The 15,995-nt window shown below is 33.0% G+C and overlaps 1 protein-coding gene across 1 annotated transcript in view; it reads right to left on the bottom strand.

Annotated features, from left to right (window-relative positions):
* The window catches only part of Mettl20_0 (electron transfer flavoprotein beta subunit lysine methyltransferase), a 29,246-nt gene extending 21,074 nt beyond the window's left edge, over positions 1 to 8,172 (bottom strand). The window contains exons 1-2 of the mRNA XM_054233934.1: positions 8,149 to 8,172; positions 7,815 to 7,971 (exon numbers count right to left, since the gene is read on the bottom strand). Coding sequence (XP_054089909.1) covers positions 7,815 to 7,939 — 125 coding nt within the window. The 5' untranslated portion in view covers positions 7,940 to 7,971; positions 8,149 to 8,172. The remainder of the gene's footprint in view (positions 1 to 7,814; positions 7,972 to 8,148) is intronic.
* Positions 8,173 to 15,995: the final 7,823 nt, after the last annotated feature.

Genomic DNA, 15,995 nt, shown 5'->3' with positions numbered 1-15,995 from the left:
AAAAGTAGAAACATTTGTTTGATATTCATGTTCGGCATACTTCGGTAAATTCGTATTCTGTGCGGAAAATTTTTGACGGATCACATTTTTGCTGTAAAGTACGAACACTTCTGAATATATTCCCTAGACTTCATTGGAGCCGGAAAAAGTTACTGTCTGAAGGAATATGAAATCCATGTTATGCTCAATGGTGAGCGCTGTAGCCGATTGATGAATTCCCACGGCAATATCAATAGTGTAGACGCTAAATGATTCCAGCAGTTTGTTCTACAAATCGTTACTTTGCTTTGACGAGGACGAATCATATCAAGAAATAGGTTTTGATGGCACGAAATTGGACCGACAGCGAATAATACGTAAGATACTGTGACGAAAGTCTTTTGAACATCAAAATTCTATAAAGTTTATGAACAATGTTAAAATATTTTCTCATACTGTTTCTTTGTTTTAATGAAAAAACAAGTTTTACACCTCTAAAAAAACACTCTTTATAGATATGTATGTATATTGTCATATTTCGTATTTCACTAATATTTTTAATGTTACCCCAAATATTTTCTCAAGGTTCGATACAGTTTTATAAGTATTTATAACACATCAGAAATAGCTTGGAAGTGCAAAACGGTTAGGGAAAATTTTTACGCACCGTGATTACGGCGGTTGCCATATGTGCATAAGCTAATAATAGAGTTAATTAGAGATGATAGAGTTGCCAGATTTAATATGCGATAACGATAAGAGCCTCAAACAGATTTTTATAGTTCAAATACCAAGCTTGCGCTTTCAAATATGGATATTCTTTCCCTCACTCACTAAGATTTCAAGATAACTTATTTTTAAATTTACTTACTACTTTTACTAAGTATCTAGAGTTCAATAATGTCTCAAGTAATTAAGATTACTACTAAATACAATAAAACCATGTAAAAAAGTGTTCTGCCAGTTGTCAACTTAATATATAAATTATTGATTATCATTCGTCTGACATATTTGATATATTTGTCATATTTGTCAATTATAAAGTTTACTATTTTTCTAAATAAATCATATTGACGAATTGACCACGCGTAAATTGTGATTACTGTAGAGAGAGAGAGTCAGCAATACTTATCATTGAATCATATCAAAAACTTATGACTTTTACTTATTAGTAACGGTATTACCAAAAAATTTACTAAGAAACCTGAATTATAGACTTTTATGATTACTGCTCTTTGTAAAGGATTACTTGTATCAGTTCCGAGACGACTTGTTGTTTATTCTATTATCTTCTAGTTGATTCCATTTACAAAGTCAATAAATCGGTTGAATGGAAAAGTGTAATTAGGGTCTAGAGTTTGGTCTTATTAATAATAATATTTCAATTTTGTAAATGTATGGTTAACTAACATTGGTGTTTCATTTGGGATGCTAAATGTTTCTCAAAATATTATACATAACTCTCTTTTTGTCGGATAACTCTAAGAATCGAGAAGGTGTAGACGTGAATTAACCTAGGTGAGTTTTAAAGTTTAGACGTAATAATTAGCTCTCTATACTTTATTTTGGAACTTTAGGATCCAGAGATCATTTATAGTAGATATGTTGGGGATATCTAAGGACAATTTTTTCTAGATATACATATTTTACAATAGAGTTGCCAACCACCGAAAAGAGTAAAACATGAAATATTTACAAAATTTGTGTGGTAAGTATAAGGTGAAAACAACAACAACTCCAAAAAGTAGAGAGGATTTAATATAACTTTCTTTTACGGTTGCTTTACATTAAAAAGTAGTACTAAAAAGTTTGCAGTACGTAAGGAAATATATTAAAATTTCGAATGACTGTGATGCCATCAGTATTCATTCGATAAAAATAGGGATCCAAGATTCCATTCGTTAATGAGATCTGATGATCCTTTCTTCAGTTTCATATGTGCAGTACGTAAGGAATGTATTCGGAATCAATTTAAAGTAAAATATGTAATATTTCTAGTTTTTTCGTCAATAAAGCTAATCACCGGCATCGCCGACTAGGGCATGTTGTTCGAATGGATGTAAACACTCCAGTTCTGAAAGTGTTCGATACAGTACCCGCTGGGGGAAGCCGCGGAAGAGGATGACCTCCACTCTATTGGAGAGACCAAATGGAAAGTGACCTGGCTTCACTTGGTGTTTCCAGTTGGCGCCAGAAAACAGGAAGAAGAAATGAATGTCGCGCTCTGGTGGATTCAGCTATAATCGCGTAAGCGGTTCCTATGCCAAATATACTATATATATGTATATATAAAGCTAATCACCGTTATTTCTTGTTGAGTGATTCAGTATATTACCAAGTTTAGGCAAGACAACGGTTGTCAGGTGGTTGATTATGTAGTTGCACTGTGAACCTGTCAGGTGATGCAAAATCATGATGCATACGTAATACACATCATAAATAAAGCCACATGAATAATCTAATGGAATATTTTGCATAGAAGTTTGTATGCTATTTTCGATATGTAATGTAAGCTCACTCTGCGTAAGTTATATCCATCTATGAACTTTGGAGTGTATTTAAATATATATATAAGGCACTCGCGATTCATACATATATGTATATGGATTTATGTTCACATTTATGATTCAATAACTGCCACGTCATAGGTTTTTCCAGCGTCAACCATAAAGCACACCTCCCACAGTAGGATTTTCTGATTAAATTATGAATTACATGTATACATAGTATATGTATGTAAGTAAATATGTATCTAAGCTTATCACACCAATTTCCAATTTTTTATAAACATACAAATATCTTAGCAGAGATTACACCTTTTCCATTGTGTATCTAAGTGAATCATTGTTGGCGCATTATTCATGACGAAAAGCGAATTTGTTTAAGAATATTTTAGTAAAGCGAGAAAGCTTACCTATTACGCAGAGTAGCATTATTCACTCTATCAATAAGAAATTGTAAAGTAAAATCGAAAATAAAGAAATTCAATGTTATCAAAAGTGTCCGTGCTTATGACTAAGATCTAATATATATTTATACAAAAACAACAGGCACTTGAAGTGTTTAAAAATGTTCGTCTAACGACTTCCGCAGTTGTATTAAATATTGTTAATAAATTATAAAATAATTTTTAACTAAATTCATACATCTTTGTGCTTTAATTTATTGCGCACTAAACTCAAATTTCATCTATATATAAATAAGTTGCCATGCATGCACTGGCTCGTTTGCCTCCGGGGCGTATGCGCAACACAAATGAATTTCATAAGCAATCTGTGAAAAGCGGTTATTTTGCTTATCTCCCTAATACAATCGGATAATTGCGTTGTGCATTAAATGGCATAGCTTTGATATAACAGTTCTATTTTTGTATTACAACCACACAAAATATTTTTTTTCGCTTCTTCTCCTCATCTAATTATAACACATAGTATCAATGGCTGATGTAAATTTACACGCCAATTTGTTCAGCGCCCCCAGCTTAGCTGTTGGCTTATCGAAATGGGCTCACAGCTATACACATCCACTCACATAAATGTATATCCACCAATAACTGGCGCATCGCTTGTAATTGTTTGACATTAATTAATTTCTACATACATTCATTGACATGTTTCATACTTGAACTGTCTAGACCGCAAAATGAAACAAAGTCAATGACATTGGTAATATTCCTAAATTTTATATACTCCCATTGTATTTGCATTGTTATCGATAACATTGGTAGGCGTGAAATTTGCATGCATTTGTGGAAAAACACCCTAGCGATTGCATGCGAGTAGTGTGTGATCTTAATGGACCAAAAGTGAGTACATATAAGCCCTAAAAGTAATTTCTTCATATCAGTGGTATATTCCATTAGGCTGGCGTTTATTTTTATACGTGTGTAAACACACAACAGTCCATTAAAATAGATTAATGTCAACCGTTTTTTTTGTTTTGGTTTTTTGCGCTAAAAATAAACGTAATTGTGTTAAGGTGAAACAATTTGGTGTCGGAAAACTAGTTACCACCGGTTATTTATGGTATTATTAGTTAGAACACGTGCTGTAGACTCTTAGTTTAAGTGTGGCATGTGGCGCTAAATTTTTTTGTTTACCAAAGTTTAATTAATAACCTTTGTTTTCGAAATATTTTACTATAATTTCTGAAAAAAATGTCTTTCTTTCTTGGAAACATCTTAATTAATTAAAGTATGGAATTCACTAAAACAGTTAAGATATAAATCCTTTTTCAATATTGTATAATCAGAATGATATATGTATGCTATAATGGATCAAAGTCAGATCATCGAAAAAATACTAAATTTCCAATATATTAACATTCCGAATAGCTGTGATACCAGCAGAATTCATTCGATATAAATAAGGATATATTAATTAAAAACCAGTAAGGAAGGGCTAAGTTTGGGTGCAACCGAACATTTTATACTCTCGCAATTTATTTATTTAACTTTATTTATATTAATAATATACAATTTGACCCACATATTCGTCATATATAGTGCATAAAGTCCATTGAAAGTTGGAAACCATAATATTAGGTTAGAAGCACCGAGGCCCTCGTGTTCGATATATGGGGCCTTAAAAACCTATGGTCCGATTTCGGCGATTTTTAGAATGGGGCTGCCACACTATAAACATAGTATTTGTGCAAAGCTCTGCACCGATATGTTCACTAGTGCTTACTTTATATATTGTAAAGTAGACGATTCAGATCGACTTCAGAGTTCTGGTATATGGGAAGTAGGCGTGGTTGTGATCCGATTTGGTCTATTTTCACAACATATCATTGGGATATAAGGAAACTATTACAAACCAAGTTTCATTGAAATCGGTCGAGTAGTTCCTGAGATATGGTTTTTGACCCATAAGTGGGCGACGCCACGCCCATTTTCCATTTTGTAAAAAAAATCTGAGTGCAGCTTCCATCTACCATTTCTTATGTGAAATTTAGTGTTTCTGACGTTTTTCGTTAGTGAATTAACTCACTTTTAGTAATTTTCAACCTAACCTTTGTATGGGAGGTGGGCGTGGTTATTATCCGATTTCTTTCATTTTTGGGCTGTATTAGAAAGTGGCTAAAAAAAACGACTGCAGAAAGTTTGGTATATAGAGCTCTATTGGTTTGCGAGATATGTACAAAAAACTTAGTAGGGGGCGGGGCCACGCCCACTTCAATACATCCAAATATGCCCCTTCATAGTGCGATCCTTCATACCAAATTTCGGATTTCATTCTGATTTGAACCCCAGTCTTCACCCTGATCACTTTGGTATATATAACCCTATATCTAACTCGTTTAATTTTGGGTGTTACAAACAACCGTTATGTGAACAAAACTATAATACTCTCTTTAGCAACATTTGTTGCGAGAGTATAAAAATAAGGAAAGGCTAAGTTCACGTCCAACCGAACATTTTACACTCTCGCAATTTATTGATGCAATTTTATTAATTGATGTAATTCCAGAACCAATTTCACTCATTTTCACCAAGGTTCCAAGGTTTCCAAGGTTAACGGGAATAGGCACATGTTAGTAGGCAAACAAACGGCACATTCGGCCTTGAAACACCAGTCGACAAAATCGTCAAAAATAGGGCTATAACGAAGATATTCCAAATATTCAAGAAGTCGCTGGAGGTACTGCACAGGACTTTAAAAGATCTTGATTGTCGATGAACGTTTTTGGTCCAGGATTCTGTTAGCAGGTAATTTACGCCAGACTCTTCCAATTATTCCTGGATCAACTGTTACTAACGGGCTAATCGCATGCCTAAAATCATTTAATTTGTGGCGACACATAAAGTATCGCCAATTAACAACTAACATATGAGTGTTTTTGCAACAATATCAAATTGCGATTGTAGAAGCAGTTGGAAATGGTAGGGTCGCAGTTGACACCTCGATGGATTAATAGCATTTCCAACAGATTTCTGTCACTTCATTGAATCGAAAGAGAAATTTTCTTGACATGAAACCTCAATATGATAACCATAAATGACTGATTGAATTACCTATATTGGTGGTAAAAAAAGATATCGATGATCTTAATGCGACAATTTAGAATTTCGGTCCAGGAGAGTTCACACAGCTACAAACCAGCTACAATTAAAAGTAGTGTGAGTTGTAATAATGCTACGTAACATAAATCAACCTCCAATAATCAATATCGTCGCCGAAGACAAGGTTGGATCAACTTAATTTAATGTATACCTTAGCCACAAAAACGTGTGGCCGGGTCTGCTAGTATATTGTAAAGTAAATGATTCAGATCGTCTTCAAAGTTCTGGTATATAGGAAGTAGGCGTGGTTGTGAAGCGATTTGGCCTATTTCCACAACATATCATTGGGATATAAGGAAACTATTACAAACCAAGTTTCATTGAAATCGGTCGAGTAGTTCCTGAGATATGGTTTTTGACCCATAAGTGGGCGACGGCACGCCCATTTTCCATTTTGTAAAAAAATCTGAGTGTAGCTTCCATCTGCCATTTCTTATGTGAAATTTAGTGTTTCTGACGTTTTTGGTTAGTGAGTTAACCCATTTTTAGTAATTTTCAACCTAACCTTTGTATGGGAGGGGGGGCGTGGTTATTATCCGATTTCTGTCATTTTTTGACTGTATAAGGAAATGGCTAAAAAAAACTAGTGCAGAAAGTTTGGTTTATATAGCTCTATTGGTTTGCGAGATATATACAAAAAACCTATTTAGGGGCGGGGCCACGCTCACTTCAATACATCCAAATATGCCCCTTCATAGTGCGATCCTTCATACCAAATTTCGGATTTCATTCGGATTTGAACTCCACTCTTCACCCTGATCACTTTGGTATATATAACACTATATCTAACTCGTTTAGTTTTGGGTGTTACAAACAACCCAGCAACTCTCTTTAGCAACTTTTGTTGCGAGAGTATAAAAATGCGAATTTATTTGTTTTATATTACTTCAGATCCATATTTTATAGTAGATCTTATAGCCTTTTCGCGCAGCCAAATTGTGTAATACATTAAGATTATAGCTGAGAAACCAGTTTTAGCCTTTCGCACAGCCTGCCATTGCCATTATGCCATTGACAGCCACGTCAAGACTATACCGTGTCGAGCTTATCAATATGTGCTTCTATTGTATAGTGATACCATTTTCAAACAGTAAAAAAATACGTATAATTTGGAGGGTCTTTTAAACTGGTTGGTCGATGAAAATATAAATCTATACCACAAGTTACTAATGTAGCGGTAAGGAGTCAAAGAACAAAGAACAAAGTTTTCCATCATCACACTCATTCAAGTGTATTTCTCATCAAATGTTCTGAGGTTTCGAATATTCTTGCAAGTAATGGATATTACTTCATCAATAACCCAAAACGGAAAAGAACATCTAGCTATATGCATATATGTAAGTATAATAATTTTTAAAGTCTGTAAAACAATACCAATACAATTAAAAATAGCTGAAATGATACATCTGGCAAGTATTTCGCCCTATTTGCTCCAAACCAGAACATTCCGCATATGCGGCGCATCACAATGTGTACATTTGTACCTTTTGTATTTTTTGTTTTTTTGCACTTGAAATCCATAATGCACGCACCGCCAAAGTACGCGCGAGTACTTAGAAGACATTCAATAATACTTATACTTAATCGAGCATTTCTGATTAGCACATGAGTAACGAGTGCGTTGAAAGTGAAAGTCCCTACATTTGCACTTAGTACCAGATGTTCGCACACCAATCACCATGAATACGTTTCCTCATAAGCGGGCATAAGTGTACATATATTTTCAAGGTGATCCAAAAATTTTACGAATAGAATATTCGCGTTTACTCACCCACTTGACCGGCGGCAGGGCGCGTGATCTCCAGCGTGATGTCGGCGTCGTGACGCCGCCCACAAAAGTGGTGACAACGAAGACGTTGGCAGAGTCGGCGGATTGCAGATGAGACGCCGCAACATTGTTCTTGGCTTGTGTCTTTCAATTAATTGTGCTGTAAATAAAAAAGAAATTCACTTGAATAAAGCAAAAGCAAAGCAATGAATGAAGTGAGCGAGAATTTCTGTGTATATTTGGGGCAAAGTCTGTTGGCTGAACTATTTCTGCGATTTCTATTTGTAGAGGCAGTTAAAAATAATTCGAACGAAAATAAAAATTCGATTGTACATACAAATATAGGAGGTGTGATTAAGCGATCGAAGCGTTGAGTAGAAATTTCTTTGCCAATTCTTGCGAACTTTGCTTTGTGTTGCTGCTCTCTACTTTGCCTTATCTTATCTTGCCGCTCTAAGATAATACGCAAATTGCTTCCGATTTTTGCAAAAACAAAAACAAAAACAATAACAATGCAAAATAGAAATTCTTATATGCATATCAATATAAGAATAAATATGCTTGAATATATTCAATTCTGGCAGGTGCTTCCCCCAAATAACTCGCTTGTGAAATTCAAAAACGTCTTTAAATACACACCACCGGCCTCTCTCGGTTTTATAAATTATTACTTTTGATTAATTTATGTTTATTACATTGTTTGTTTTTGTTTTATTGACTTAACTTGCTGAACAAGTGTGGTGGGCTAATATATGATTGCTTGGTTATTTGTTCCGGCGTTTTTAAGTGGGTGTTCCATAAAAGCGGACGAAATAAATACTCAAATACATACTAACAAATATACATATACATATATATACATCGGAACTTATCGCAAAAACTCTTAAACCCCCTTATCGCTGTCACTCGCCCATCAAGTGAAAATTTATTCACGTGCCTCGACACTGGCGTGTGTTTCTACTATAAGTGATTCCAAATTAGTCGAAAATATATTAAATTTATTTGGCGCTGCCACTGTGTTTGGTGATTTTCAGACATTCTTGGAACTGATAACCTAATTTACGATATGTAGTAAGTACTTAAGTACTGTTTGTTTGTTTTTCACATACTCAGTTGCAGTTCTAAGTGTCTACTTAAGAGTGACAATTTCTTAAATTAGCCTGCAATTTCTCTAGACAGTAAACAAAATGCTATATTTAGTGTAAAGTTAAACAAAATGAAAGATGCGTGTAGCTAAGAATAGCCAAGATGATAACAAATATTTAAATAATTTCATTAAAAGACAGTGATTTGGACAAGTTTTCTATTAAAATATTAAAACTGCGCATTTCTCAAGGTCAATTAAACATTAATTTAACTGATACTCATTTACTCATTCCTGAGTGGCTCATTTATGTCCACATTTTTACTAATAGTTGAGTTAATTTAGGTACTATGCATAATCCTAGAGATCCAAGATCGCAATTAGACTGTTAAAAACAATTTCTAACGTATCAATGAATCTTCTTTAACACCCCTTTAATGCTTTCAGGCATTTTATTTCAAGATACTTCTGGTAGTCTAAAAATGTGAGATCCAAGTTTTTTCAGCTTTGATTCCAAAGTCAGAACAATCAAGAAAGAGGATCAAGCGTATATGACGATTGGACAATAGTGATGAACGATATTGCTATTTTTGAATCACTGCGATTGCTACTGAACAGTGATTGCTACTATTCGAACTGCTATTGCTCCAGTGATCGTATTAGATTCACTGAACTGATATTGCTAAAGTCATCGAATTAGAATTACTGAACTCATATATGTACTGTGATCCAAAACAAATTACTGAACTACCATTGCGATTGTAAATCATTGCTATTTACAAAAATTGATTGCAATTGCTATATACGATTTTTCAATCATAGTGAAAAAATCACCGGTAGTGAAATTTTGCTCATCAGTATTGGACAATAGAAATTAGGTATACACGAACGTTGTTGATAGCGCAGGATTAACTAGACATTTTGCTATTTAACTAAAATCAGAATAACTCTTGAAGCTCATGTGAGTCCCAGCCATACAATAGTATTCGGCGATAGCAGAGATCCCACCTTGTTCTCTTTCTGATAGTTAAATATAAGTGCCTATTTTCTCAAGCTTATCAGCTTTACAATTTCCGGCGATTCCGCTATGGGCAGGCAACCATACCAGTTTTATTATGAAGTACCTCGATGTAATTAATAGTTATGTTTGTCATAGAAAGACTTTTTTCTAATGCCTCACTTTTAACTACTTTATTTTCTAGCACCTTTAGGATGTCTTACTAAATCGGTAATTTCATGGATTACTTATTCGGTGTTAATGACTACATATACATATTTCCACCTACTGGAAAATATTTGATATACAAATTTCTTGAATATTACCCAAATAGGGCGTAGTGCGCCAAGGATATAGTATTTTTTAAACCAATTATTTGGAGTGATAATGGAAAATATAAAAAATTTTCTAATACCGATATATTGGGAGTGTTGTTAAATAATTAGAAAAATGTTAAAATATTCGCATAAAAAAGAGTATAGAGTTCATTAAATAATAATTTTCCAATAAAAGTAAGACAATTTGAACATCAATCTTTCTAGACATATAAATTTAGTAAAGTCCTTAAGGTTGGATCTAATAGATATAGTATCGGCTTATTTATATTCTTTCGGATAAATTATTTCCATATGAGTGCTCGGCTTATCACATATAGTGATTTTGATTTTGACTATAAAAAATTTATGAAATACAATGATGAAAAGTGTTCTCAAGGTACATACATATGTATAAAGCTTTGTCAAATATGTCAAAAGTATTGGATCCAAAATCTATAGTTATATATACGGATTCGATACTAAACCTCACAAGTTCAAAGCTCCTCAGGCACAAAGGGATTTAATCGGTGTTAATCAAGAATGATAGACATGGAGGTTACAATTTCTATGAAGGTTCGCTTAGTTTATGACATTGCAATCCTGTCTCTATTGTTCTTGATACAAAAACAGTCAATCTGATTAGCCATTAGTCGATACATTATTATTGCTAATAAGAATTCTTACTGGGCAAAAAAAAAAACTGAATATGCAGATGTGATTTAGCACCCAGCGACTTCTATCTTCTATAAAATGTTTCGAAAATATGTTCAATAAACAATAAAACAATTTTCAATTAGCAGAAGTACAAAAAGTGTTGGCAGTATTTGCAAATTTTTCATTTTTTTATTAAATAGTTAAACATTTTTCCCGCTAATTTTGTTGATCATATAATGAGAGTGCGCTTGTGTAATCGCAATTTGTGAAAAACTTAGATTATTTTAAACAATATTGAATGAAATCAGAAAATTGATTTGGTACACTTCATTAAGATTTCTCTATATTCCCAAGTCATTGTGTACACAAATGGATATTAATCTGTAGACTGTAAATACCTGAACTTGAATTCATTTCATTTGTTTTTGTAATTTGCGTGTAATTAGTAAAACGGTTTCATAATTGTAAATATCTACTCAAGACATACAAATATCCATATGTACATTTGTTATAATAGAATAGTTCTCAAATAGTGCATCTGATAAGGAGATATTATTCTATAGATTTATCAACAAGATGCTTAGCTAATCTGCTAAATCACATGTCACCAGCTAAGGTGTTAATATTCTACAGTAAAGATTTTTGCAAGCGATTACAACAACAACATCAGTGACAGATGCCAACTGGGAGACACACGTGAAAAAAAATGAGTACGCGCCAGATTCATGTGTGAATCTATACTATAGCTACAGAATTCAGCGTCTCTTGCTCACAGATCAAGTGTTCGACGCATGTGCTCCAGTCGGAATGAGTTTCATGACCCAGCAATTAGCGCATTTCAATTATTACACAATTTTTTTTTGAATACATATGTACTTATGCAAATAAAATACAGAATTATTCAACGGTATTGTGTGATTTATATTTTCATTAATTTTAGCACAAAACGACATGTGAGATTAATTCAAATAAAGATTCATTGATTTGAAAATTTAATGTTTAAAGCAAATTATATAAAAATTTAAAATTTAAATTCGTGTCAGTTACAGAGGCTCTTATTATAATATACATATGTACTGATCTGTGTGAAAAATGTGCGCCAAAGCATTTGCGTAAATAATGAAATGTGCCAAAAATTAAGAAAATATGTGATTTTGATTAAATAAATTTACGTTACGAAAAAAGGCGGAAAAGACAATAAATGCGTAAAAAATTCGAAAAAAGTTATTCAAAGCGTTGCATTTTTAAGCGATTTGTTGACTTTATAAATATAGTATTTTTAATTAAATCCAATTTACAAAATACGCTTTCGTTCTTTAATTTTTTTTTTTTGTTTTTTTTCAATCACTTTTCGTTTGCCAGAAATCGTGTGACAACATACCTACGTCACAGCACACGCCTCAATAGCGCACACGCGATCTGCAGCGTGACGTATGCGCCGTTATTGCGTTTTTGTTGTATGCCGGAAAGTTTGTCAATTGAAAGAAAGAAACGTCAATTCGACATAAGAAAGTTTGCCCCTCTTCGATTTACACCGCTAATAAGTCATGGGAAATTATATTTTATGTAAACAAAAAATATTTTCATTTATTTATTGGTTGACGTGCCTCCTAAGAATACCGCAACAACAATTCATTGCCATCACATCAATATTAAATTATAATGAAGAGCATTGCACATTTGTTTACTGATTGATTAAAAACGTGCATATATACAATATACACACATACATACAAAAACAAAAATACATATATACACACAGAAAAATAAATAAATATGTCAATCAAGCGTTGATTGACTTTGCCGTTCTCTCGCGTTTTTTTTTGACATTTTATTGCCCTCATCGCATTGAATGCCCCCCATTTGTGTTTGCTTTCAATGCACTTTCTTTGCCAATAGCAAAAAATTTCCCAGCAGATTTCGCAATTTTTCGTAGAGAATAGCAGCCCATTCATGCTTTATTCGCATTTGCCGTTGAAATGGGAAAATCCAACGATCCCCGTTTCTTGAGATTTACTATTTTATGAATTGTATGGATTGAGTACTTGCATTGCATAAATTAAAAAAATAAAGTGAGAGCGACTGACTTTTGATGAAGCTTTTGAGAGAGGCGTACAGCCTCATCACTTACTGTTCGCTCTTATAAAATTCAATTTCATTACAAATAGAAAAGCAAAAATGTAAGACTTTCATGTAATTCACAGAAATTTCGAAATGAAAGTGAGTCCCAATTTTTGTTTACGAAGTGAGATTTTTACATTGCGGGAAATGCCCAAGATTTATTGCTCTATATTCAGTGTAATAGTGAAAATTAAATTATAGATTTCAAATAATAAACAATTGTTGACTGATTATATTATGAAAGAACGATTCGGATTAGGAAAGACTTGGAAATATGTATTGCTCATTTAACTTAATGTGTAGCAAATGGACTGTTTCAACATGTTAATTATAATTTTGTGGGAAAAATTTTGTTCACAAAACATCTCGTAAAATTTCATCATTGGGAATTTAAGATAAATAAAACATATTTATGTCGAAACAATTAGGTTAATAATATCTAGATGTCATATAATATTGTAGTTCGAAGTTGAAAAGGGCCATGAACCTATAATTAATTAAAATGTAAAATAAGTTTTAAAGACTTATTTTACATGTGTATCTCACAAACTACCCAAACTATGTTTTCAGAAACTCCCGAACTCGATATATAGTATATACCAGAGAACGGCATTTGCTGAATGAAAAACATTCGTACGCGCTCAACAGCCGAATAATCACACTGTTCGGATCAGCCGATCAAACTTGCCTGAGCTCACATTTTCGTTGTTGATTTTAAATTCACTCGTCTGTGTGCGATTTTTTGTTTCACTCCGAGTTTGTTCGGCTCGTGTTCAATATAATGATTTCGGGCGCTTGCTCATTCGGTTCAACAATCATTGTTTTGAACAAGAACAACACTCAACTCGCAAAAATCAACTCGTATGATTTTACTCATGCGCGTAGCAAGCGGCACTTTTTCTGCACAGATGAAATGTGAGAAGAAGAACAAGACAAGCTACAACAACAAACTGCATAGAAATTGTTACGGTACATGCAGTCGTAACGCTCACATCGTGTCGTCTTGTCGCCAATCGTTTACTCATAATCGATCAACTCAAATTGAACAGAATGATGCTTTCGTCAACATATGTTCATTTTATTGAACGCTGACTTTTGTTCAGTGAGTTGAATTGAGTGAGAAAATTTGAACCTCAAAATCCAAAGAATGATGTGTACGGCAAATTAAGTTGATTTTTACTCATCACTCTGTTTTTTTCAGTGAATTGAGTTGAATGAAAAAGTTCGTGTATGAGTAAATCAAGAAAATAGTGATTTTTGCAGTTCTCTGGTATATACCATGTTTCTGCTACTCCTGCAAGGAGCATATGCCCACTCGGTATACATATTGAAATTGATATTAGAAATTCGGTATGTTCGAGACAATTATAAATACGAAAACTTTTCAAAAAATATCAATGTTATTAAGATTTTTATATGGATAATACCAAAAAAATAGAAAATGGGTACTATCAACCTTTAGGGCAATTGGACAATATTAGTAAATTTTGTTTCTATAAATCCAATAATGTTTTATAATCACATCTTCGAAAATAGAAAAAAAATCGGAAAAATCCTACTTTCAATAGAAGGCCATTTTGGCAATTTTTCGATCATAATATATGCAAAAGGTCAAAAATTTAATCTAAATAGTGCCTCAAACATATGTCAAGTGTCATCACAATCTTTATATACCTTTTTAGCTCTCATATTTGATATGAAAAGTTCGTAATTATTATGGACCTAATGTAGAAATTATAGCACCTTACCTAACAATTAAGGAGTTATGTTAGTCTAGAGTTTTCCTAAAATCACTAACCATTTTCTACCTAAAGTATACATTGGGGTTTTGCAAATTTATGTTTCGTTCATGTATTTGACATGTTTTAAAAGACGAGTTTCTTTTAGGGCCATTATATGGCCTAATCTACCAAGAGATCTGTTATTAAAATTAATAGAACTAGTTCGGTACTTATCCCACCATTCACATAGCGGTAGTTCGATTTTCGTTATTGTGGTTGATTTTATGATATATCATATATGTATATCGGTCAATTTGTTAGATTAGTTTGATGCCAAAAAATAGTGAAATCGGTCCGTGATTTACCTTAGCATAAAATTTTAAATATAATGATGAATGCCAATATATGGAAAATATTAATGAGATTGATTGATGCTGAAATGTTTTACTGAACATATTTTGATTATGTGTAAAAAATTAATGTGTAGATCTTCCCATATTTAGCATGTATCCATAATAATAATTTCGACCACTTTCGACCGTTAGTGAGAGAGAAAATGGTTGAAATTCGTCGTAGGTTACTCTATATACAGTCAAACACGATTTTTTTTTTAGATTATAGTGATTCGAGTTAGGGAAGTTGAACTGTATTTCGTTTTTCCGGTTAATTTTTAACCTTATGAGAATAAATAGAGAATATCTGAATATATTTTAGTGTCATCCGCCATTTTTTTTTTGTAAACTTAAGGTTTTTTTTTGTATAAAAACGGTTACAGAAATGTTATTCAAAATACTGGCCGTCGCTAGCTACTACTTTTGGCCATCTTTCTGGCAGCATGCGTATTCCGTGCAAATGTCGAGAATTCGGCTCAAAAAGTGACATTTTGACAGTTGAGAATAAGTTTGGGATTCAAACAGATCTCTAAATATTTTGTTGGGTTAATGTTGACACAAATGACCAAGATCGATATAAAACGATTTAATCGACCAGTGCTTGACCCCAGAGACATCTATTGGAAAACTGCGGAAGCAAAGTTGTAGGCCTAATATTTGTCTAACATAAATATTTTTTAAAATTGTTGCTTGTTTGGTATTTACATTTTTAATAATAATATATGTATGTATATATGCATGTTTACTCAAACATGCCAACATATAAAGAGTTGTAAACAACACTCAATAACAATAACAAGCCAGCAGTTAATTTTTTATCTACAATGTTGCTCATACGCCACTACGTACCGCAGATTGTTTATAGATTAAAGTACTAAAAATATTTTTCAAGTCAGGT

Source organism: Zeugodacus cucurbitae, chromosome 6, assembly GCF_028554725.1.
Source record: "Zeugodacus cucurbitae isolate PBARC_wt_2022May chromosome 6, idZeuCucr1.2, whole genome shotgun sequence".
Taxonomy (NCBI): domain Eukaryota; kingdom Metazoa; phylum Arthropoda; class Insecta; order Diptera; family Tephritidae; genus Zeugodacus; species Zeugodacus cucurbitae.
This window is presented reverse-complemented; position numbering and strand designations above follow the sequence as displayed.